General features: G+C 30.7%; 2 protein-coding genes across 12 annotated transcripts in view; both read right to left on the reverse strand.

Moving 5' to 3' along the window:
* Positions 1–443: 443 nt before the first annotated feature.
* On the reverse strand, positions 444–3,611 carry LOC107071907 (bifunctional arginine demethylase and lysyl-hydroxylase JMJD6). Of its 2 annotated transcripts, none has more exons than XM_089178889.1 (6): positions 3,311–3,611; positions 3,108–3,232; positions 2,811–3,023; positions 1,973–2,108; positions 1,766–1,895; positions 444–1,698 (listed from the first exon to the last, which is right to left on the reverse strand). In XM_089178889.1, exons 1-6 carry the CDS (start codon positions 3,581–3,583, stop codon positions 1,613–1,615), a joined length of 963 nt encoding a protein of 320 aa, XP_089035015.1. In that variant the 5' UTR covers positions 3,584–3,611; the 3' UTR covers positions 444–1,612. The 2 variants fall into 2 exon arrangements, with proteins under 2 accessions (XP_089035015.1, XP_089035014.1); XM_089178888.1 differs by having other exon boundaries at positions 452–1,698; positions 2,799–3,023.
* A 1,992-nt stretch (positions 3,612–5,603) lies between these two features.
* The window catches only part of p120ctn (adherens junction protein p120), a 47,448-nt gene continuing 28,771 nt past the window's right edge, over positions 5,604–24,280 (reverse strand). For 2 of the 10 annotated variants that reach the window (XM_089178880.1, XM_089178873.1), the window contains exons 6-15: positions 24,059–24,184; positions 23,662–23,721; positions 22,580–23,202; positions 20,679–21,066; positions 19,884–19,901; positions 18,080–18,393; positions 17,553–17,856; positions 17,226–17,364; positions 16,786–16,909; positions 13,832–14,973 (exon numbers count right to left, since the gene is read on the reverse strand). In XM_089178880.1, the coding sequence (XP_089035006.1) occupies positions 14,587–14,973; positions 16,786–16,909; positions 17,226–17,364; positions 17,553–17,856; positions 18,080–18,393; positions 19,884–19,901; positions 20,679–21,066; positions 22,580–23,202; positions 23,662–23,721; positions 24,059–24,184 (2,483 nt within the window). In that variant the 3' untranslated portion in view covers positions 13,832–14,586. Of the gene's footprint in view, positions 13,729–13,831; positions 14,974–16,785; positions 16,910–17,225; positions 17,365–17,552; positions 17,857–18,079; positions 18,394–19,883; positions 19,902–20,678; positions 21,067–22,579; positions 23,203–23,661; positions 23,722–24,058; positions 24,185–24,280 lie in introns of those variants that run through there. The other 8 variants (XM_089178881.1, XM_089178882.1, XM_089178874.1 and 5 more) reach the window with 8 other exon arrangements.

Consider the following 24,280-nt stretch of genomic DNA (forward strand, 5'->3'; position numbering starts at 1 on the left):
GTTCATCGATTTCCAAAGCTTTCGACGAACAACCCTGCGCAAGGCTTTCTCTTTCGCGACACGAGGGTGGAAATTTTTGGAGAAAGAGGTCGAAGAGAGAATCACTTCGATCGATAGAATTGTTTTTCCATGATAAAAAGAAAGAAAAAGATAACAAATAAGAAGAAAGGAAAAAAGAAATAAATTATTTTTATTATATAGTAATAAACTTTTCTCTGTAAGTTGAAAAGTTTATATCATAGAAAATTGAAAGAAAAATATTAGTTTACTATAATAAACATATATATATGTACATATGTAATTAGGTATCAATATAATTAATACGTATATTTATACTTGTGTGTGATTATGGAGTAAAAAATGAATAGATCAAATCGATAGAATTTATTTATTTTTCTTTCATTTTTCACTAATAGATAAGTATTCTTTTAAAAAAATGTTCATTCTTAACAGTACAAACCATATTTGAAAAGTTCTACAAATAAAAACATACAAATCCCTTGAACAAGAATAGAAAGAGTAAGAAGAAAGCCTTGTAACTTTATTTATCATAACAAGAAAAACAACTTTGAAGAGAAGGTTTCTTCGAAATATTAAACCGAAGTAGTAGTACCCAAGAGCTCCAAAAGTCTCGACCCTTATGTTATATAAAAAAAAAAGAAAAAAACCGAAAGGCAGTTGATCGGTTTCCTTTGACCACTTTCACGGAGTAGCATGCCGAGAAACGCTTTAGCACGCGTACGAGACGGTGGTTAACATATGATCGTGAGCACACGCGAAGCTACGATATACAGGATGATAGGGGCCTGAGAAGCAAGACTTAAGAGAAACAAAGAGAAAAAAGTACAGGAAAAAGAGAGACGTAGAATAAGAAGGGGGGATAGGTGAAGAGAAGAAGAGAGGGCCAGTCTTTGGGTCTCTTAGCTAAATGGAGGGGGCCCCCTGCCGTAAAAGAAGGCTCACCTGCCGCCAGGTGCGAGTATTCGAACCATCTGCTTGAAGGGCTCGTGCCACGAGACCGTTTTCTTTTTTCCATTGCTTACTTACCTTCCGGTATATATATGTGTACAATGTACTTGTAAGCGCGTCCACTCGTGTATGTTGCTTTTTATATACGTGTAAGTACGTATACATATATGAATGAAACTAATACAACAATGCGACACGCGTATGTCGTCTGAACACGCGACATAATTACGATTCTATACGTCACGAACGACCAACACGATGCTAATGGTGATGATGGTAGTGATCGCAACAGTAGTAGTAGGTAGTAGTAGTAGTAATAGTCGTGGTAGTAGTAGTGGAAGTTAAAGACTTGAAACTCTGACGTTCATTACCTTTCTCATTTGGGATAGACATTATAGAACAAAAATTTGCAGGTAATTTTTAGATAAACCAGTTTTTTTTTCATGACAGTGGAAGTTTCATTGATTTTTTTTTATATTTCGTAAGCAGAGGATTTATAGGGATTCATTGTTATCTTTAAATGTTTATTAACATTTTGTTAGACGTCATTCATTCATCTTCCAAATTTAATTAAGGATTAAAATAGTTAAAATCTTTTTCTTCGAAGATTATTTTCTTTCAACAAGATATATTATTTTAATTTTCAATCATACTCAGCGCCAATCGTGATGCTCATCTCTTCGGAAACAATTCTAGTTTGGTGATACCATCGATTGGTGTCCAAGACAACTAGAAAAACGACAACGATCGATGAATATATAATATCTGTACATATTATATAATTAGAATCGCTTACTTATCTCTCCGGTTTGTACGACCACTTCCAATTGTTTACACGCGTAATGACATTCCCTCGGTGGCTGCAAGATCCATAATTTTTCACCCCTTATTTGTGCCTGCCATGAAGGATGCTCGACGTCATCGACCTAAAAAACATTAGATATTAGAATCAATCGCGTTTCCTCTTTCATAAATACAAATTAACTATAATTAAAAAACTTACATGCATCGGTGCTCCATATCCATGACTCCCCATAAAAATCCAATCAGTTTTTTCACTTTCCGCTGTAGGTGGCAAGAAATATGGTCTTTGATAATGTTGCCTCAACACAGTGCCAATTCTACCATCACAATTGCTCCTGCAAACAGATTTTTTATTCCCCATCGAAGTTTAATCCATTTTCATCAAATTAAAATGACCGCAATACTAATTACATTAATTACCAATTAATTATTATGATTGTTTTAATAATTAAAAACTATTATCCACACATACATCGTAATAAAATGAAAAATGAAACTTCCATTTCTAGGTAATCGTTCGCTACTCTCCACGTAGTTAGTATTAGTTTGCTGTAAGCTTGTTAATGCGATTATGTGAGTCCGTGCGTGTGTCTATAGTGACAGTTATGGAGGCCTACCAAGTGCATCGGATAATATACCCTCGAATTCCTTTTTCGTATCTTTCTTTTTTATTTTCTTTATCTTTTTTTATTATGCAGAGAACACTCTTATTCAATCTATTATTTAGGCTTTGAAAATCTACTGCGTTAAATTAAAACACGCGGAACGTCCACCATAAATCGTACATGTTTACTAGATTAGATAGAATAGATAGAATTTAAACTTCATTGAAGCATTATAAATAAATATTATATGTATGTGTTTATAATGAATCTGTTTTATGATAGATCGCATTATTTTTTAGATATACGAGTGATAATAACCGTACGAATTATTATATTTTAATTTATTCATTTTAATTTAATACAATTATTTATACACGCATACATATAATAAATAAAATGAATAAAACAGAAATGACTTACCAGCCAACGTACCAAGGCTTTGTACCAGCTTGCAAAAGAGATCTACTGGTACTCATATTGAAAACGTCCTGCAAACTTCGGAATTCGGTTTTGTACGGAAAAAATTGACAACCAGCTTGTTCTCCTTCATAGAGAGATTTAAAAAAAGAATAGCTAAAGATTTTTGGAGCCGTCCAATTGATCATCGCATCCATTATTACAACCGGTCTCCCAGAATATGCATAACTAATGATGAATATTAAAAATCATTTAAGGATTGATTAATTTATAGTCTGACAATCACAGACGAATTTAAATGAATTTGAATACCGTTCTTCGAAGACAATAGGATCAATGTTCGATAATTTATCGATACGTTGAATGTCCCGGCAGATAGAACAATCTTCCGGTGGGCGAAATATTTTCTGTGTTACTACCGGATATTCCATTAAGCACTGCAAAAATCAATCGTCGTAACGTTGATCATTCATTACTGCTAAATTATTTATTAATTCATCCTTTGAAATAAATACCTTATCGTAACGATAAGTAGAGATCAATTTCCTAGTAGTTTGTCCGAAGAACCAAAGCAATAGAAATCCTAGGATCCACAGGTGTTTACTATGAATCCTTATTCCGATCGATTTGCGTCTCGAATTAGCACGTAGCAGAATTGAAGCACGAGCAAATGAATTAAGCTCGTCTATTTGATTAATAATCGAACTGAGATCTTTCTGAACCGATTCGTACGACTTCCTCTTGGAGGAGTCAACAAATTTTCCTTCGATTTCTGTTGTCCTCGTCATGCTGATCCTGATGGTAGTCCGTAGCGAACTGATACGAAATCCTTTCTCTATACTTCACAGAACCTGTACCACTACTATTATTACTACTATTACTACACAACTACCACTAGGATACTCCTACGCGTTGATCGAAACCGCGCATCGTAAAGGGGTTGGGGGTGAGGATAAAACACGCTCGTTCCCTTGTTCACCGAGCTGTGAAACGAGGAAGGAATCCTAGATCTGGATTACAGATTGATTCTACCTATCTCCAAGCTAGTCTCTCTCTTTCTTTCTCTCTTGCTGATTTAACATGGGGCCTACTAAATCGAGATATTCTCTATGTTTGTTATATATATATAGTCTACATGCTACAATAGTGATTTAAGAAAAAAGGGGGAATAAGCAAGAGATGTTTTATTTTTATTAACAAAGCCAAATACTTCAGTCGTAGTTGTTCAATATAATTAAAAAGCCGATAATAAACCATTACTATTATTATAAAGTAAATTATATATTTTTGGAAATAGTTTATATATCATTTTTTAATGAGATATTATGATGATCGTAATATTAATGATAGTTATAATAAAAGAAATGTAACATTACATATATTCTTTCTTTAATATCTACATAGAATTCGAGTTCACACGAACGAGAAATAGTATCGATATAATTCTACATGTGGGCGAACTCGATTTAAACGCGTCTTCTTATCTCTTGAACCAGGTGGCTGTGCTCAACGAACCGAACAAATTTTTCCTGTTAAATAACGATCATCGATTTGAATTGTGCCATCTTCCTCCTTTTTTCTTCTTCTTCTAATAAGATTTTGACACGTTTCAAATACTTCAGATTTACTCTCAAATTTTAATACTTACATATGAATCTATCTATTTGAAGTCTTTACAATTATTACAACTTCGAACAAGTAACTTCTCGTAATGAATACCTGATTATATCGACGAACTTTACAAATTGTAGAACGTGTAAATTCTTATTAATTTAACTAAATTTAATGAGATACGTTGCGCTTTGTTAAAGATATTTTATTAAAAAAATAAAAAAGAACGAAAGCGAAATAATGATTATATTATTTGAAATAACTAGAACATTTCTTTTCATATCTATAATGATCAAATGATTTTAAATATATTAAAATTAAATAATATATAGAGATATTAATGAAATCAATTGTAATGTACTTATTTGAATATTATACTAATTTACAATGTAGAACGATAAATATTATACTTACATTTCTCTCTCTCTCTCTCTCTCTCTCTCTCTCTCTCTCTCTCTTTCTCACTCTCTTTCTATTTCTTTGTTGTAAGTAATAATTACGAAGAATAAAAATGCACTAGTTTGGAAATAAAAAATGTAAAAAAAGAATTTGTTTAAATGTCGTTATTTAAAAAATAGCAATCAATCGCAACAGAGGTTTCATCCTTGGAAAATAATTTCCATACGATTGGAAAGAAACATGAGGTAGATAGTATCAGGTATATATATATATAGGTGGGTAGGTAAAATGATTCACTTCGACGACTATTCGAGAGACACAGACGAGATTACGCGCGTAGAATAGAATGCCAGAGCCTTTTACAATTGCAAATTGACAATCCGCAGGGCAATCCATGCCTTAATTAACGATCAGCCTCGAATCAAGTGGATTACTTGCTTTCCGTTATGCGTTTGAATTTTATGAGATTCCAAGGAGACAAAGATAACAAAAATAACAAATATACTGAGTGTTTCACATAAAAACGTACGTCCAATTATCTAACAAAACTATACTTTAAATAATACAAAAAAAAAAAGATATTTTAACAGAACTAAAAAGTAAGTTTTAAACATATTCTACGCTTATTATTATAGTCAATATTTTTGTGATTTGTCCGTCTCTCTCGTTTAATTTTATACATTCATTTAATTGATCAAAAACAAGGCTTGGATCTAATAAATATTTGAGAAAAAAATTATTTGTTTTCAATGAAGAAATTCTAAAAAAAAATAGTAAGTAAAAAGAAGTAAGTCAATATCAGCGCAATTAAATTCTTTAATTGTTGTCAGTCGGGTTTTGAAATACACTATTCGATCTTCGTTTATAATAATTATTGTATATGCGTGATACTCTGTCCGATATAAATTAATTCGAGAGACGTCGATGAAATAATGAATAACGCTTGTTTCTTATATATATTCTTTTTCTTCAGCCCTCTTAAAAATTATATATACCTATGTATATATATATATATATATTTTTTTTTTCTTTTTTCTCTTTTTCTCTTTTTATTTTTATATCTTTATTAGTACTATAAATCCTTCCTGTCAATGAAATTGCATAAACACATATTACAATGTTTAAATAAACGATGATATCATCTCCACCGCACATACTTCTTATCTTGTTTTTTATTATTATTTGTATTTATTAATTGTATGTTTTTATCGTGTCAGGAGTTTAAGAGAAAGGGGTTGTACGACTTATATATACCATGATATAACGTATATAAGGTAAAAAGTGAGAAAGGCAGAAAAAAGGAGAGAGAGAGAGAGAAAAAGCATACTTTCTTCCTTTTCTTTCCCTCATATTCTGGTTCTCCATTTTGTGTCTTTCGATGTGAGGTAAAAATGAGACGTAGCTCATGAAAAAAAAAAAAATCAAAACACAATTGTAACACATTAATCGTTCATACTTTTCTCTCACTCTTACTTAAAAAATTCGTGATTATTTATTTATATAATATATGTAAGTGTAATTCCCGTTTAAACATCAACTCGCGAACGATAATAAACGAGTTGAATTTATAATATTTAATTGTGCTAGTATTTCTTTTACAAATTGTACACACTCTTACGACAAACTAAAAACATTCAGCTTGTTGTATGAGAAATAATAATAAGAATAATAATAGTTAATAATATAATATATATATATATATATATATATATATATATATATATATATATATATATATATATATATATATAATGGTATAGTAATACGCGATCATAACAAAACAAATCTACAAACTATGGAAGATTGATCAGTATCGTAGTTAATTATATTTAATCAAATAAATTTATTTAAAATGAACGAGCTTTTGTGCTTCGTAAAAATATTAATTAGGAAAATAAGTAAATAGAACGGAAAGATAAAGAGAAAATAAATTAATAAAAAAGAAAAGAAAAAACACACATTCAACCCCTTCCTCTTTCCTCGTTCATATTGGATACAACATTTTATGCATATTTTCTTATATTTGCTTTGTCGCTTAGTTATTGTTGTTGTTGTTGTTGTTGTTGTTGTTGTTGTTGTAGATTGTTGTTGTTAATCCTTCCTTCCCTCTTTTACTGTCGTTTATTAATTAATACTAAACGTCTGATGAGAAACTCCTCTAATACATCTAAGATGCACATTCATGCTTACTTTTTTATGCATTCTTTACATTTAAATATGTATGCAGCACAGTAGACTATTCATTTCTATTCAATATGCGTGTGTGTACATGTAATGGTAAATTGTGATTAATGCTTATTTTTTATTTTATTTCATTTTCTTTTAATTTATTTTTATTTTCCTTCCCTTCGTCTTTCATTTTATTTTATTTTTTTTTATTTTTTTTTTTTATCATTGTCCATTTGACGATACTAAAACGACATTGATTCGTCTCTTCTTGTTAGATAATCTTACGAATCTCGTACATTTATTTCATGCTTATCTTTCTTACGATTCAGCTACTTATCTCATGATTTTTATTCAAATTTTTTTTTGTTAATTTATTTTTATATTTTATATCTTTTCTTAAATTTATTTTATTTATTAAAACAAAGGAGAGACGTATCAATAATGTTTCAAGACCATACCGACTCCAATAGACCGAAAATTCGTGAATCCTTAACAGTGATATTATTATGTGTATGTATGCATGTATTCAATTTGTGTTTAATTACATCGTTCGTTATTAATTAGCAAAGTCGATATCGATTTTACAATTCTAATTCCGTAGATAGACCAAGGAAACTCCTGGGAACGATGATCGCTATTAACGAAATTTTATAAACGCTACCAGTCTTTCTCTTTTCCTATTTTCTTTTTCTCATTTTTATTTTTCTTTTTTTCGAAATTACCAGCATACCATTTACAATAATTGAAAAGTGAAAATTGTGCAAGAAAAATAAAGAAGGGGTAATTTTATTAAATAGGAAAGTTTGATTATTAGGATAAAGGGGATGAAATTTGAAATATTTTATGTATATATTTTCGCGATCGTTCGTTACTTCATTTTTTATCCGTCAATATTTTTGTTTTCTCTTTCTTTTTCATATCTTTTCTCATCAAAATGATATATAGATGATTCAATGAGAGGGATTCCTGGGCGTTAGGCCGACAATTTGTTTTTAGCTCAACGAGTGCGTAAAAATGTTCTTTTTTTTTGCGAGAAATCGATATTTTCCTTCTGCTTCCGTTAATTTTATATATCGTGAACACACAATATAGAAAAAAGGTAGAAAATACGGACACGCACGATAAGTTCTCATAAGAATCGTAGGCTGAAGTCGTATGTTTTGTATTTATGCATGTATGTATGTGTATGTATCTATCTATCTATCTATCTATCTATCTATCTATCTATCTATATATCTATCTATCTATATATATATATATATTTCGCGATCAATGAAATTTATTTTTTGTAATACTTTTATCTTTATTTCTCTCTCTCTCTTACATACTATTTCTCACATTAATTTCATGACGTGCACGATGTTTATAAAACGATCATTTTATAATATTTTGCTGTATGTGTATGTTTGATACAATCTACATAGCTTCTCTCACTTGACTCTATTAAAAAAATACAATACTCATAGAACGTTTGTAATAAATATTCCGAAACAAACGATCAATCAAAGAAGAATTTGATTGTAAATTGTATTTTCAATGTAAACGTAAGCGTAACGTTTTTAATAAAAATTAAAATAAATTTAATATAATAATAAAATGATTTGATTAAAATAAAAGAAACAGTTTAATGTACATATTTAACATTTATTTGTATAAAAATAGTTGAAATCAAATATTAAACAAAAATACTACAAAAGAGAAAGAAAGAGAAAAAGAGAATGGGTGAGAGAGAGGCAGAGATTAGAATTGATTATCTTCTTCCGATAAAATAGAAAATCATTATTTATAGTAATACCGCGAGAAGTAAAAATGCAAAGAAATAGAAACGATTTTCTTGACCGGTCCATCGAGATACGAAAATTGCGCTTTCGAACGATTTTTGTACAAAGGTGATTCGTATGTGTATGTTTGTATGTAGATATTACAGATTCCGACAAAAAAATGTATGCATATTTTGAGGACTCTGTATACATACATCTACATGTATATATTATATATATATGCATATTTATGCATATTTATGCATCAATTGATGTAGTTGACGTTTATGCGTATAATACAATGAGAAGGAAGAACGGTGCATGGATCGAAAGGTGAGGAGATAATGAGTCGTCTTATTTATTCTTGGCTTCTCGTCTTAACCGCGCACAATAAACAATTCGATCATTCGATTAATCGACAATCTTCCTTTTTTTTTTATATCTTACTTTATCGAATTGTACCATATATTCGTCTCATTTTTCTAGTATTTTTTCAAATCTGTTTAAAAAAAAAAAACCAAATAAATGTACGAATATATGTTACAACACAACATTTCAATTCTAATCTAACGAAACGTTTTCTTAGATTAAGAAAATCTAACGATTTTTCAATGATCATTTTCGCAATTTCCCTGTATGTGAGACATGGCTTACATGTCTAAATCCATGTATACATATTTCTTTTCTTAACATAACTGTTCAGCCTTATATATATTTATATATGTATGTGTGTATGTACCTGTGTATGTATCTGTACGTATTATGTTTATATGTGTATATATTTATATAATTATATCGTTAAAAGACACGTTTCAACTATGGGACAAAAACGAATTTTCCCAAAAGTCGTGCTTTTTCTTTTTTTTTTTTCTTTTTTCTTTTCTTTGTTTCTTTTTTTTTTTTTTTTAATGTGATCCGAAAAAACGCTATTAATCATTTTCTTATCCTTTTTGTCCTTTTTTATGTTTAAATCTTTTTCTATAAAATCGTTTAAACAGTCTTCCACCCATTTTCGCATGATTTTTCTTCGTTTTTATAAGTTTTCATTTTATTCTTTCTTATTTATTTATTTATTTATTTAATTAATTATTTATCATCGTAGAAAATTATAAATCGCTGGTTTACGAGGTATAGACACGAAATGAATAAAAAAGGGATATCAAAATCTTCCGTACGATCGATCGATCGAACCAATACATTCGCAGTAACCCCTAAAAAGGTGCTAAGTGCATCGTGTTCTTGAGAATAGTAGTAATAGTAGTATCTTGATACGTGAAAATACTTATTTGCTTGTGTACGTGCACACGCGCGTATATGTAATATGTTTGTGTGTGCATATGTGTGTGTATGTTTTTGTATTACCTGCTATTTTTTCTATAATACTTTTTATTATTATATTCTCCTTTCTAATATCTTAGAATTTTCTCTCTTGTTACCCTCCACATATTATACGAGTTAACATATTTTTGCATCGTCATTTTCAGGTATGACGGCCTGGCTGATACATATAGTATAGTATTATCTCTTCAATCATATTGCGTTTGCTTAGTATGTCATTTTTGCTTTCTGTGTAATCTGTTTCAAGATTTGTTAATTGTATAATTTAATTTAATTATTATTATAGTCTTTGTTAGTATATCTTCGTCGTTCATGAGAACCATCGACAAATAATTTCTTTGCCTTAATGTGTGCGTCCGTTTATATGTTTGTATTATGTATGATCCATTCATATGTGTACTCACACCCCTCTTATCTCTTATATTTTCAAAGATATCGTAGCATAATTAATACTATGATTTATTTTAGATTACAATTTGTCATATTATAAAACGAATCATGAAATAAATTCTTATTCAATTTTTGTCACTCGTAGCGTATTTCTCTCTAAATTTCTCTTTTTTTGGTTAAAAAAAAAAAAAAGCTGTCAACGTTAACGAGGAAAATGCGAGTACACGATGCGAATGTGGTCATAAGAAACGTACGACCTGGAAACTTATGCGAACGTAGGAAATTTATTATGCTCGCACCGACATATTGTTTTATCATGATTTCTTATATTTTTATTATACATATCATTTTTATTTTTACGCTATTGTTTGTTTCGTTATGCTAACTAGAGACCTCCCCTCTCTCCCCCTTTCCCTCCCTCTTTTACATTGTCTCCCTCAAGTGAAATGGTCCAAAATTTTTGAAAATATCCCTCCTGCACCACCCATTTCCCTACTCATTATAGATAAATCGCAAAAAACGTTTATTAGATATCGGAATTGCTTGTAAACCGAAGGATAAGCTCGTTCCTTTTTTTATTTTGTATTTTGTTTATCTTCATATCTTGTGATTCGTCTACTCTCAGCCTGCATCATCCCCCCGTTTCTTTTCTCCTTCTCTAATTTTATATTCTATACAATCTTCTATAATATTCTAAATGTAGTATTCGAAGAGACGAAGATATTGGGAGTAACTTTCAAGACGAATCGATGTTTCAAATTTTGTTTGTTTCCATATTTGTTTTACCTATTCTTTCTTCTTGTTTGTTTGTTTGTTTGTTTATTTATTTGTTGATTTGCTTCTTTTTCTTCGTAGAACTTTCTTTCACAATTTCCACCCTCTTGTGTACGCGGTATTCTTACATAAGGGAAGATATTTTAAAATAAGTATACGATGCATTATGTGATAGATTAATTTTACGAGTGCTCTTTGTTTACACACGCTAGTGCGATAAACTTTACGATTTGGTATTTTTTAATATAATTATATCATCGACCACGTCATTAATACACATTATTTATCACATTCTCTCTCTCTCTCTCTCTTTCTCTCTTTAGTCTAGTTTAATTTTCCCATTAATTATTTATTCTCTGTTCTTTCCATCACTAACTTTTCGTATTAGTTTATAATAAAATGTAGATTAGAAAAAGAAATTAGTGCGCATTGTATATATATATATATATATATATATGTGTGTGTGTGTATGTGTGTGTGTTCTCTGTGTACGATTATAATAACATTACTATTAATATGTACACGTACATATGCATATAATCGAGAAGAAATTGTGTATGTATATGCTCATGTATGTATATTGGGGGGAGCGTACGTTTTTCTTCTTTTTTTCTTATATAAACAACGAGACATTAACTTCGAACATTAAATATGATCGGTAACGATGATCGTTTGGGGCCCAATCGATCGTCGAGATAATTGCATTGATGTTAAAGTTGAAGTTTAATCTCTTATTTAAAAGTGTGCACGAGCAGCATATTATCTATTTTATCTCTTTCTATCTTTCTTATTTATTTTCCATTTTCTTTTTTAATCCTTGGTATTCTCAACGCTACGTTAGATCGAATCATTCGTAAACATCATTCATCAACTTTCGTAATATCATTTAAGAAATAGAACAAGGATATATCTATATATATCTATATATATATATATATATAGTATCTATATATATAATATATATAATATATAATATATATAGTATATATATATAAATAATATGTATAGACCTCCTCCCTATGTTTTTCATCTTTAAGTAACCAACACAGAGCGGATTTTTTATTAAACATATTAATGGGAAAGTTCCTTGTATAGTGACCGCTCAAATTACTTTCTATATAATATGTATATATCGATTATCAATAATGTCTTCTTGCAACCATTCGATAACGAATTAATACAATATTTACTCTCTCATTTCTTTCCTTTGTTTTCAATCTATATTTCATCTTCATCGATCTCTTAAATATTAAAGAATACACAATTAGCGCAACGACGATTATTGGTCTCGCCATGATTTTTCTTCTTTACTTTATTTATCTTCTCGTTCTATCATAGCAATATTTCCTATGGTAATTTTTTCTTTATTGTTAATAATTATGTAAATTCGAACGCAATATAATATATATATATACCTTCATCTAGAAATTCGACAATTTAATGTTGTCAATCGTTTCCTATCACTCTCTCGTCTCATTCTTTTTTCATGTTTTCATTTATTTTATTTAGTTTTCACTGGTTAATAAGTAACCAATCGTCTCTTCCTAAATCTAATTCTTATCTTAGGCTTGAGCGAGCCCACGCATGCATACATAGGGATAATCCGACGTCGAACACAAGCAGAGACACATTTATTTAAGTTTCTTTTTTGTTCTTTTTCTTTTCACAGGCACACGCACCTTTCCTTATTCTTATCGCATATAGAATATCTCGCTTTCTCGTGTATGTATGTGTATGTATGTGTATGTGATATATATATATATATTTTTTTATAACATATTTATTTAATGTATACTTTTGTTACCCATGCGCCGTAAAAACAATTACTATTTTCGAAACAATTCAGTTTTTATAAATCTCATCGCCATTCTCATGCCACACCCACAGCCTCGAGGCAATTTACGTTTAATACAAATAATTATGTCAACTACATTATATCACGTATGCGTGCTTTGTATGTAGCGTACATGTACGCACGTTTATGTATATATGTGTGTATATGTGTTTTATATATATATATATAAGCTATTTTATTATTCACTTTCTTTCTCTCTCACTTATACTTTTCTTCAGTCGCGCATATAATATGTATAATATGCAATTCGCGTATTTATGCGTACACTTATTTATAATAATGAAACAACAGTGTACGCTCATCGGTATACTCCTCGTATGCCGCTATATTCGGTAATGCGACAATAAATTTACATGAATATTCATATCTTTGTATGTGTACGTATGCATATATGCAAATGTATATATATTAATTTAGAATTGTGCAATGAAGTATTTTCTTTATTTCTGTATTTATTTCTTTATTTATTTCTTTATTTACTAATTTTTCTTCTTATATTCCTTAGAGCCATTAGTGCAACTACTGTTGCTGCGGATGTGGTCGGACGAGTTGCCATTTATTTTTTAAGAGACGTCGTAGTTCAAAGAAAGAGTGCAGTAAAGTGCAGTTTTCAATGCTCTTCGTTTCTCACATTTTGCTGACATAACATGGTGATAATAATAATAATAATAATAATAATAATAATAATAATAATAATAATAATAATAATAATAATAATACTAATAATCATAATCATAATCATAATAATAATAGTATCTTATTGTATGTATATATATATTTATATGCATGTATGCATGTATGTATGTATATATGTATGTATGTCGAGTCATATTTCAGTATCTCAACAAATTCCAGCCTTCTTATTGAACACTGATATAAATATATATTTATGTTATGTATGTATGTATGTATGTGTGTGTATACAATATATCTGTGTACAATCAGGCGAAAAGAAGAAAGGAGTTTACGGGGGTTCCATTCGAATGGATTACGCGCGAGGCTGTTATTGACGGATAAAGCTTTTCAAGCTTTTTTTTATTTATTTTTTTTTTTTTTTTTATCATCTCTGCGTCACAACAGGGTGGAAGAAGGAACGGAAAAGGCTTCTTCCTCCTTGAATCGTCCTAGCTCTTCAATAGTCGATCGTATTAGAGACGTATTTCGCTTTGCTCGACGACGAGCAGGCTCGGAGTAGAAGAAGATGATGGTGATGGTGATGACGGTGATGATAATGATGATGACGATAATAACGACGACGACGACGACAATGATGATGATGATGATGATGATGATGATGATGATGATGATGATGATAATGATAATGATGGAGATAACGACGAGGACGAAATAGTTGAGGAAGAAGAACTTATCATAGTCATCATCATAGTCGTTTAACACGTGTGAAAAAGTTTAAATGCCGATATGACCCAATCCATTCGATGAATCGAATCGACGTATTTCATAAAATTGCAAACAGCAGTAGCAATTTTTTTCTTTATACCCAAGAATCACCAGCCGAAGCTGCATTTGAATTCGGTGGTATGCTAACGGTTGCATTTGCTGGTGTCCCATCTTGGACACCGATGGAAACGCCATCAGGCATCCACTGAGTGGTACCTGGCGCACCGCCAGTCCCACCAGTTACGCTCGATACCGTACCGACCGGTCCTTGATTTTGACCACCGACACCAACACCACCACCACCACCACCACCACTACCACCTACTACGCCGCCGCCGCCACCACCACCACCCACGCCTCCTCCACCACCACCTCCACCTCCTCCACCACCACCTCCCTGGCCCACCCCCAGCTCGTATTGCCGCTTCTTTTTCTTCTCCAAGTTAACTTGCGCGTAGAGCGGCTCACCGGGTTTCGGCTGCTGCAACATACACACAAGCCAACGGTTAGTATACAAGCTCTGGGGGGGCTTTTCTCTTTTTTTTTTTTAATTTTTTATTTTTTTATTTCCTCTTTTCCCTTTCCCTCTCCCTCTCCCTCTCTGTCTTTCTCTTTCTCTCTTTTGCCCATTCTTTCCCTTTTTCAGTTTTTTTTTTTTTCACTTTGTGCTTTCCTTATTTCTTCTATATTAATTTTTTTATTTTGTATTTTGTCAAAAGTGAAAGTGGAGGGTGTGGGGGTGGGTGGGGGACCTGATAAGTGCATCAAATCAAATATTTGTTTCTTGTCTTTTTGGTTCTCTTTTATGGTAAAATTTGTAAATAAATAATAACTTCTTATTCTGATCAACGGCAGGGATGGCTTTTATCACGGTGGTAGTAGCGAACTATCTCTTATCATTTCGTTCATATGTCAGCCTCTTAATTTATCTTTCATTTGCTTATTTATTTATTTATTTTATCATTATTATTATTATTATTATTATTATTATTATTATTTTTATTATTATTATTATTATTATTACGAATCTATTATAAATGCGATCAATGTTATCCTATTAGCAATAATATTACATGAACATTATTATTTTATATGATTAGGATTTATGATATACATGCATATATAATGCTATGTCCAATATATAATATATCTAACGATATTAAATGAGATCCTATTTTGTCGTTCGATTCAATTATGACTGGATATTACGGATTTTCTTCATTGATATGTTATTCTGTCTAATGATTTAGTTTTAGCTTCTATTTTTTTTATTCATCTACCAGAAGAAATATTTCAAATCTATAATACACGTTCAATTTTTTGAGTGTGCGCGTATGTGCGTGTGTGTATAATAAAATGTCAGAGTTATTCTTTCTTTTAAATCGTGAATGACGATTAAACGAATATCAAATACATAAAAATTTATAAAAAAAAAAGAAATAATTTGACGAGTAATTAACGTGCATTAAATCATTACATATCATTACATTGATACAATGATAATAATATCTTCCAGTGTTGTTTACGTATGTATACAAATGTATTTCTAAATTGTTATAAATATTATTAAATATATCTTACGTATATAGATATTACAAATCAACTTTTTTCTAATCGCAAAAATTTCTTTTTTTTATTTGTTCGTTTCTTTTATTATTGTGTGCAATAGAGGACCAATAATAAGATAGACCTCCAGAGTGTATATAATTATCACATTGTTGGGAGAAATGAAAAAAAAAAAAAATACAAAAAAAAAAGAACTTTTATTTATAACACACGTTGGCACTTATTCAAAAAAATTCTATAAAATATACATCCTATTTGCTAGGGTCAATCGTATGCATGTATTTGTATATGTAAGTATGTATATATGTATCTACTTATTGTAAATGGCGAAAAATTGAATTTTTCGTTTATTATTTTTTTTTATATATATATATATATGTATGTATATAATTATGTATATAATACTTAAAAAAAGTATTAAAAAACATGTTAGAATAATGTTAAAGTCAAACGTTGTTCATTTTTACGTAGATACATATATAATTGTCGATTATATAATAATAATAATATTATTATTGGCTAAATTTGTCCCGCGAAAATGTTTGTTCTTTTTCGTTCTTTCGTATTTTCGTTTGGCTTCTTTTCTTTTTGTTTTGTTTCTTGTTCATTTACTACTTTCTCTTCTTTTTTTATTCAGTACGATACGCTCATGTATGTATATAAAAATATTCTTGATATATAATGCACTAATGTATTATTAATTACGCTACTGCATATCATTACTTACAGATTGGTAAATTGTAGGTCGTCCAACATTATTTGAATTAATATTAGCTCTTTGAATAGTTCTATCTTCGTATCTCGTACTTCCTTGACTCGCCATTGGTCGGTTCAATGTGCTACAATCATAGCTATATTTAACGTAGAATAAACGTGTTTACATATAACTCCGGGACTCTGCATTAAATTTAATCAAAATATAATATAACATATAATAGAAATTTATTAATGACGTAATGAAAACAAATGAAAAGCACACAGAAAGATCATAGACAAAATAAAAATTCAACAAGAAATAATAAGAACTGAATAAAAAGCAGAGTCCCAAAACTAAAAATTAATTAACAGAGGATATATATCTTGTCTCAAGTATAAATATAATAAAAACAATAACAATAGAGAGAATTTATCTTATGTAGTATTAATAATTGAATAGTACGGCAATACCTGTTAGCATTATTTGGCGAATTAGGTCCAGAATTTCTAGCAGCGACAGTTTTCGTTACAAAGTCCTGTTCCTTCCAGCCATGTTTCTTATAAACGTCACGTAATTCCTGATGTTGCCACATCGTAAAAAGAACTTGTCCTATAAAAAAGTAAAGAGGGGAAGTGACCGAGTTTTTAAATCACTTTATTAAACGAAATTAATGGGTTTTCTTTTTCGGAACGGCGAAGGCGGGATTATCGCGAGAGACGCGAATAAGATTATACTTATAATATTTTTCTTCTTTTTTTTCTTTTTTTTTTCGTTCTATTTGATCTTGTTTTCATTACCTGCAAACTTAAGAACACGAGGGGTATATTTTTGACGTTGTCGCGTTATGTTCATAAGCCTGTCGACACCTCCGGCGTCCAATAAAGATCGTGAAAATTCGGCGTTCTTCTTGATAACCTCGTTTAGAGTTGCAAGCACAGCTGCTATCGTATCGTCGCTCGTCCCCTGATCATGCTGATTATTCCCCGAGGGTAACTTCTGTATGAGATCTCTCATCGCATATTTACCAATTAGCTCCTTATTGCGCTGATCTATCGCGAGATTTCTCAGAGCAGTTGCTACTGCGCAAACCACTCTATCCACCTGGGAAAATAATCAATTGATAACTATTTTTGTTTTTGTTTTTTGTTTTTTTTTTACAAACAGTATTTTTTCCTTTGAGATTCTGAGAGAATTAAGTTAAATGTGCTGATTACGAACGATTTTTCTCTCAAATGAAACGGAAAGAAAAGAAAGGAATAAAGAAATAATAAATTACAGATGTTTTTTTTTCTTTTTTTTTTTTTTGAAAGAAGAAGACACGTACCTCCATTCTTAACAATTCGACTAAAATAGGAAGGCCCTTGTCCTTACGAACAGCTGCCCGAATTTCAATGCTCGGTTGCCAGTAACAAGCTGCAAGATTTTGCAATGCTCCTGCCGCAGCTTCTAATGTTTCCGGATTAGAGCATGTCTGTAAAAGGCTTAAATAAGACTGAACGACTTCCGGTTGCCAGAGTAACTCCATCCCTCTGACCGGTTCCGTTCTTGGACTCGTCGTGCGTGACGTTGCGTTCTCCTTTTGAACCGGTTGACCGTCCTTCTTCTTTTTACTACCACCAAAGCAACCCAAATTTTCACCTATGACAGAGAAACAAGAAGAAAAAAGGAAAAATTTGATTAGCAAAATAAAAAGCAACGAATGCAAAAAATAAAATCAATCAATCAATCAATCAATCCAAATGAATATCGTGTGTTCATTCGTACGAATCATATATGTATGAAATCGATTACTATTATCTGATATTGACTGCAATATTAATGTCAAAAACAGACACGCTATTCACGTACTCACGCACGCACAATTTTTTTATCGATATCACGCGAATTTTGTATTCAATAAAAAAGATGAGATATATGAACCCAATTTGTTGAATGAATGGAACGTAATCATTAGTGAGTTTCGTTTTATTTTCTTTTTTTTTTTTGTATATTTTTTTTTCTTTCCTTTTTTTTTTTTTTTATCTATCTCATCCCAAACCCTTCAATAATATCTACGCAATCACGTTCGTTATTAACAATGTTGATCAAAAGTTTAATAATCGTGTTTACGTTCAAGCTGCTGCTGTTCTTAGAGTTAACAAAAAAATCTTCATGCATTCGATTATAACGAAGATATGCAATTTTTATGCATCAATGATTTATTTCTTCGGTACTACGAATGTATGTATGCATGTACGTGTGTTATATGTATATATGTGTATGTCTTTACATTGCCATTGAACTGAAAGCCAACTGAAAAAACATTGAAATATTGCCTACACTATGCAATGTTATTTTTTTAAACAACATAACTCGAGTCTCGTTTCGTTTCAATCCAACTAAAGCGCTTCAAGCTTTGCAATATTTTTGTCCTTTCTTTTTGTTTGTTTTTTTGTTTTTTGTTTTTTTTTAATATAAATGTAGATATAAAAATTGCCATGAAATTAGTAGCATAAACATTACAAATAAATTGTAAATATACATAAAAATGCAGGCTGTGCTAAAAGTGCCTAGATTCGTATCATTATAATTTAATGTGAATTTATTCATTGAGTTATTTCTATCATTATTAACAATATACGTAAAACATTATGTATTTTTATAATTACAATCATTATTTCAAGTAGAATATACTTTGATAATTCAATTGATGTTGTTAACGTGAAAACCAAAATATCATATTCAGAAACAATTGATAATTTGCCGGTTATTCATTGATTTTAATATATTATTATATTTATTACAGTCAAACGAATAAATTAACAGTGTAATGTTTGTCGATTGCAGATGTGTTTAATAATTTGAAAAATATATATAAATAAAATAATAATAATAATAATAACACAATAATAATAATAATAATGATAATAATGATAACGATAATAACATATGATACAGATATGTCTTCTTTTGAAATATTATAAGAGCTCGTAATAAAGAGCCATGAGAGAATAAATGTTTTATAATTTCACTAAGCGTTGCATGCATTTATATAACGATGCATATTAAAAAAAAAAATAAATTAATAAATAATTAATTATGTAATTATTCTAATTTAACTATTTGAAATTACAGTAATGTCTTCTTACCTTGGCATAAACTGTACGCTAAAAAAAAAAAGTTTAAATAGATTTTAATTCATGCCAAAGTCGAAAAGTATATCGTTCCATAATTTTATTTTAATCTCGATAATATTAATTATTATTTTTGTACGCAACAAAAAAATAAATAAATAAATTATATAATAATAACAATAATAATAATTTAAAATCTCTGTCACGTGATGGCTGTGTAACGAGTAATCATGTAAAAAAAAAAAAGTATCCTTCTGTGTCATTACTCTGTTAGTTTTCTAATCCCATAAAAAAAAGCCTACCCTATCAACATACGCTAATCTTAAAATGTATTAAATCCAAAAAACGTTTCTCTTCTTCCTTTTTAAAGCAAAAATCAATCTTAAACCTTCCCGATATCTTGTAAACTTACGTTTTTAATAAGACAAATATTCTTCAAACAAATTTACTATAGCGATACTCTAGCAAAACTGTAATATTTGTTAAAAGACATGGTTTATCGTTGTAATTGTTATACTCGTAACTATTATTACTAGTTTCTACACTAATGTAAATATCATTTTTAATTATACTGAATCACTAAATCTCACCTTTTTTTCTACAATAATGTTAATAATTGAATAGTAAGAAATAAATGAATTGCATAGTTTAAATGTACAGATACCATGCGTTTCTGTTGCATGTCAATTGTGAAAAAATGTCCACGAATAGAATAATAAATGGACATAAAGGAAACAAAAAAATATATAATTTTGTTCTTTCTTGAGAGAAAAGTATGAAGAAAAAAAGAAACATAAGATTGGTTCTCACCTTTCACTGGTGCCGCAACTCTGTTCTGCACCGCCGACTGTATCGGATGTTTGTCGTAATTGGGGTCCTCAACTTCTTGACACCGATAACTTAAATTTCTTAAGATGCAGACGCAATTTTCCACTATCTTATTCCCAATGTTCGACTTTTCAATCGCGGAACGAACTACATATAAGAGAGCATCCACCAGTCCGTCACATTCCCTTAATTTTTTTCTCGCGTATTCTCCAGCACTAGAGACGTTTCTTAAAACACCCGATGCATTACGAAATACTGTTGACCAACATGTCTCCCCGTTTGAAGAACTTGGATCCCAGCCGCTATGAGGTATTATTATGTTCTTCACTACCATCGTCACTCCGTCGTCGATGATCGATCGTTTTAAATCCTTTAAATATATATTACAAATAAATAAGCATAGTTTACATTGGTTACTTGTTTAAATATTACTGAAAGTTCCATATTAGGTACAGTTGCCCTACATTGCATCATTCAATTTTCACGTATTAGTATTCGTGGATGACCGTATTTATATTAGTATGGGTGTTATCACAATTTTAAAGTTTCAAACTTGTTAGCTTGGTTACATTCTATTTATCGTGACATTTACAATGACCACACCACATTACATTAACATTAAAGAAGAGTAACGAGATTAGTAATCCGTGCTTTGTGGTCTGAAGACGTATCAGTGTCGAAATTTATCAAAGATTTTAACCACAGTAGGGGAACATTGTTTTACAGTAACAAAATGTTAACAAATGGATTTAAAAGTTTTTAAATGGTAGTCAAAATATTAGTCATAAAAAGAAGTCAATCGTTCACTCAAAGCCACCGCTGACAGCAATATTGAGCGTGAACGTGACACGAAATTTTCAGTTAAATACATTTTATATTTGTACAAAAAAAATATGCTTTTTTGTTGATCTTCTTTGGTGCGAACGTAACAAATTCATAACTGTGCAATCGTAATTGCGCACAATCGACATTCACGAATATTAATACGTGAGTGCTTGACAATACAAAGCACATAAAAAAAGGAGCAATGCCATTAATGCTTTCGATACAACCGACGATTATTTTTTAAAGAATTTTTTAATAACTTTCCAACAATACTTTACGAATATTACACGACACAATTTAATTTCTATGAGATTTCGTCGATAAAATGGTATTGACAGGTATTATACAGTATAGTGACAAGCACAGTGACGAAAAACAAAGCCGTATTGGAAGGATTAAATTGCACGTTAATTTTATGAATTGAAATTAGAACGAAAAGTTGTAAAAACTGCTTAACAGATGAATCGTGATTGAGCAACTTTCATAATGAAAAAAGAAAGTCTTGAAAATGAGGGAAGATCGTGGACGTTTCTTAATTATCGACAATAATATTTTAATTGAAGCCATACAAAACTACTAAAGACTACTACGTAGCTAATGTACTTTCTTTAAAAACATTGTTATTTTAAATTTTATGTAATGAATTCTTGGTACATAATTACAAACAGGAGAAAATCCAATTAAAAGAATTCTGACCAGTAAATATTATACTACCGAGAAATGACGTCGATGTGATATCTCAGTGACCATCTTAAGATGAACCAATTTGAACGTTTTTATTACAAGAAAATTAACCACCAATAAGCTACTGTTAGTTATATGGGATAGTTGACAAGCGAGTGTGCACTTTACCGCAGAGTAAAGGGTAACATCTGATACTGTGTCATATTATGCAAATTATCGGTCTCTTACTGGGAGTTATATGACATTGATATAGAACTATTACAAGTAAGAATAAAATCAAGATATACTATGTTCAATCAGAGTTCGTAATTCGAATAGAATTTTGTTGGATGATAATCACGTTTACAATATGAATGAAAATAAAGGTTACTTACTTCGCAAGAAGACAAATTCCACAGTACTCCGGTTACAAGCTCCTTGATGTCGGCATCAAGCGTCATACGCAACAAATGAATTAGAGCGGGTACACCGCCAGCGTTCTTTATCGCACGTTTGTTCTCGTCGTTTTGTCTCCCATAAGACAAGTTTCGTAACGCCCCGCATGCGTTTCTATAGATATCGGGATCGTCATGATCCAATAATTGCACTAAGGGTGGTATGCCGCCTAGACTACGTGTTTTTTGTTTATTTGGATCGTCCATATAACAAAGATGTTGCAAGTAGGCAGCTGCATTAGCTTTGATAATGTTATTTGGACTGCTAAGAAAACTGATAACTTCCGATAAGTTAGGATCCCTCCATCTCATTGATTTTTGATCATCGTCCAAGGGCGATGCCATACCCGGTACCACCGGATGACCGGATTGTAACCGTTGAAGGTGTACCTCATCCTCAAATATCCCTGGTGGTACACCAGACGATAATGGGATCGGATGACCTTCGTCGTAACCGGGTACATCGTTAGGAACTGCCACTGGACCTACCCCAACGGCAGGACCGTATCCTACTGGCCCATATGGGGACGGAGATACGTAACCATAGGTCACTTTATTCTCATCTGAAATTATAACACGTTATTACGTTAGACACGCGAAATGTAGTCATTTCTTGTTAAGAAAAATACTAAATAAATCAAGAAAAACATCAAACACGAAGCTGCTGCTCCTGCTGCTGATATTGTTGCTGCAGTTGTTTGTGGTGTTGCTGTTGTTGCTACGAAAAGCATAATTCACTTGCATTATCTTTATCGTTTTAAATCAGAACTTGATATACGAGTCCGAATGTAGGCTAGGAGGGAGAGAGGAAAGGAATTCTGGGGGACAGGGAAAAGGAAGTTAAGAAACTATGAAGTAATGCGACAAAATATTTGCTTACTCAACACAAATATGCATGAAAATGAATGATACACACGTGATTGTGCGATTAATATAAAATAATAATAAATAATAAGTCAATAAAAGCGCATGGATATACAAGATGACAGTAAAATAAAATAATAAATATAATGTAGCCCTACCATGAGGATGTTGTGAGGGCTCGCCGGAGTCATCCATATTCCACGAGTTGCTGATCTGATCTAAAAGTGAAATGAACAGATGAAATGAACAGATAAGACAGTGAATTAAGCCGTGTGTTTTAAACGGTGAAAGCGTTCAAGTTTTTCGATGATGTTATTCGTTGAATGAAATAAACACAAAATATAATATAATCATAATTATCGACAAATATTATTATATTTTGTATATACACACATGAGTATTTATATAACAAAATTGTTCATATTTCTAGAAATGAAAAAAAAATTTGAAATGAAAAAAAAAAATAAATAAATAAATAAAGCATTTATACTTTCATAATATGAATAAAAAAATGTAAAAAATAATCTATGCATAAATATAAATTGATCGTTATACCATATTGATCTCCGGGACCGCCTGGACTTGGAGTAATGCGATAATGATCTTGTAAAGCCGGATTAAGACCTGGGTCAATGTCGTTGTAACCACCTTCGACGAACGGTGCTGCTTTACGCAAATATTCTGTTTGCATAAAACATATAATGATAAATAATCAAATTTGTGCATCTAACATTTTGTACATTTTGACACTATATGACTGCACATTAAGTTCTATAA

This window comes from Polistes dominula, unplaced genomic scaffold (assembly GCF_049000335.1).
Source record: "Polistes dominula isolate Pdom_NZ unplaced genomic scaffold, Pdom_raw_medaka contig_18, whole genome shotgun sequence".
NCBI classification, from domain to species: domain Eukaryota; kingdom Metazoa; phylum Arthropoda; class Insecta; order Hymenoptera; family Vespidae; genus Polistes; species Polistes dominula.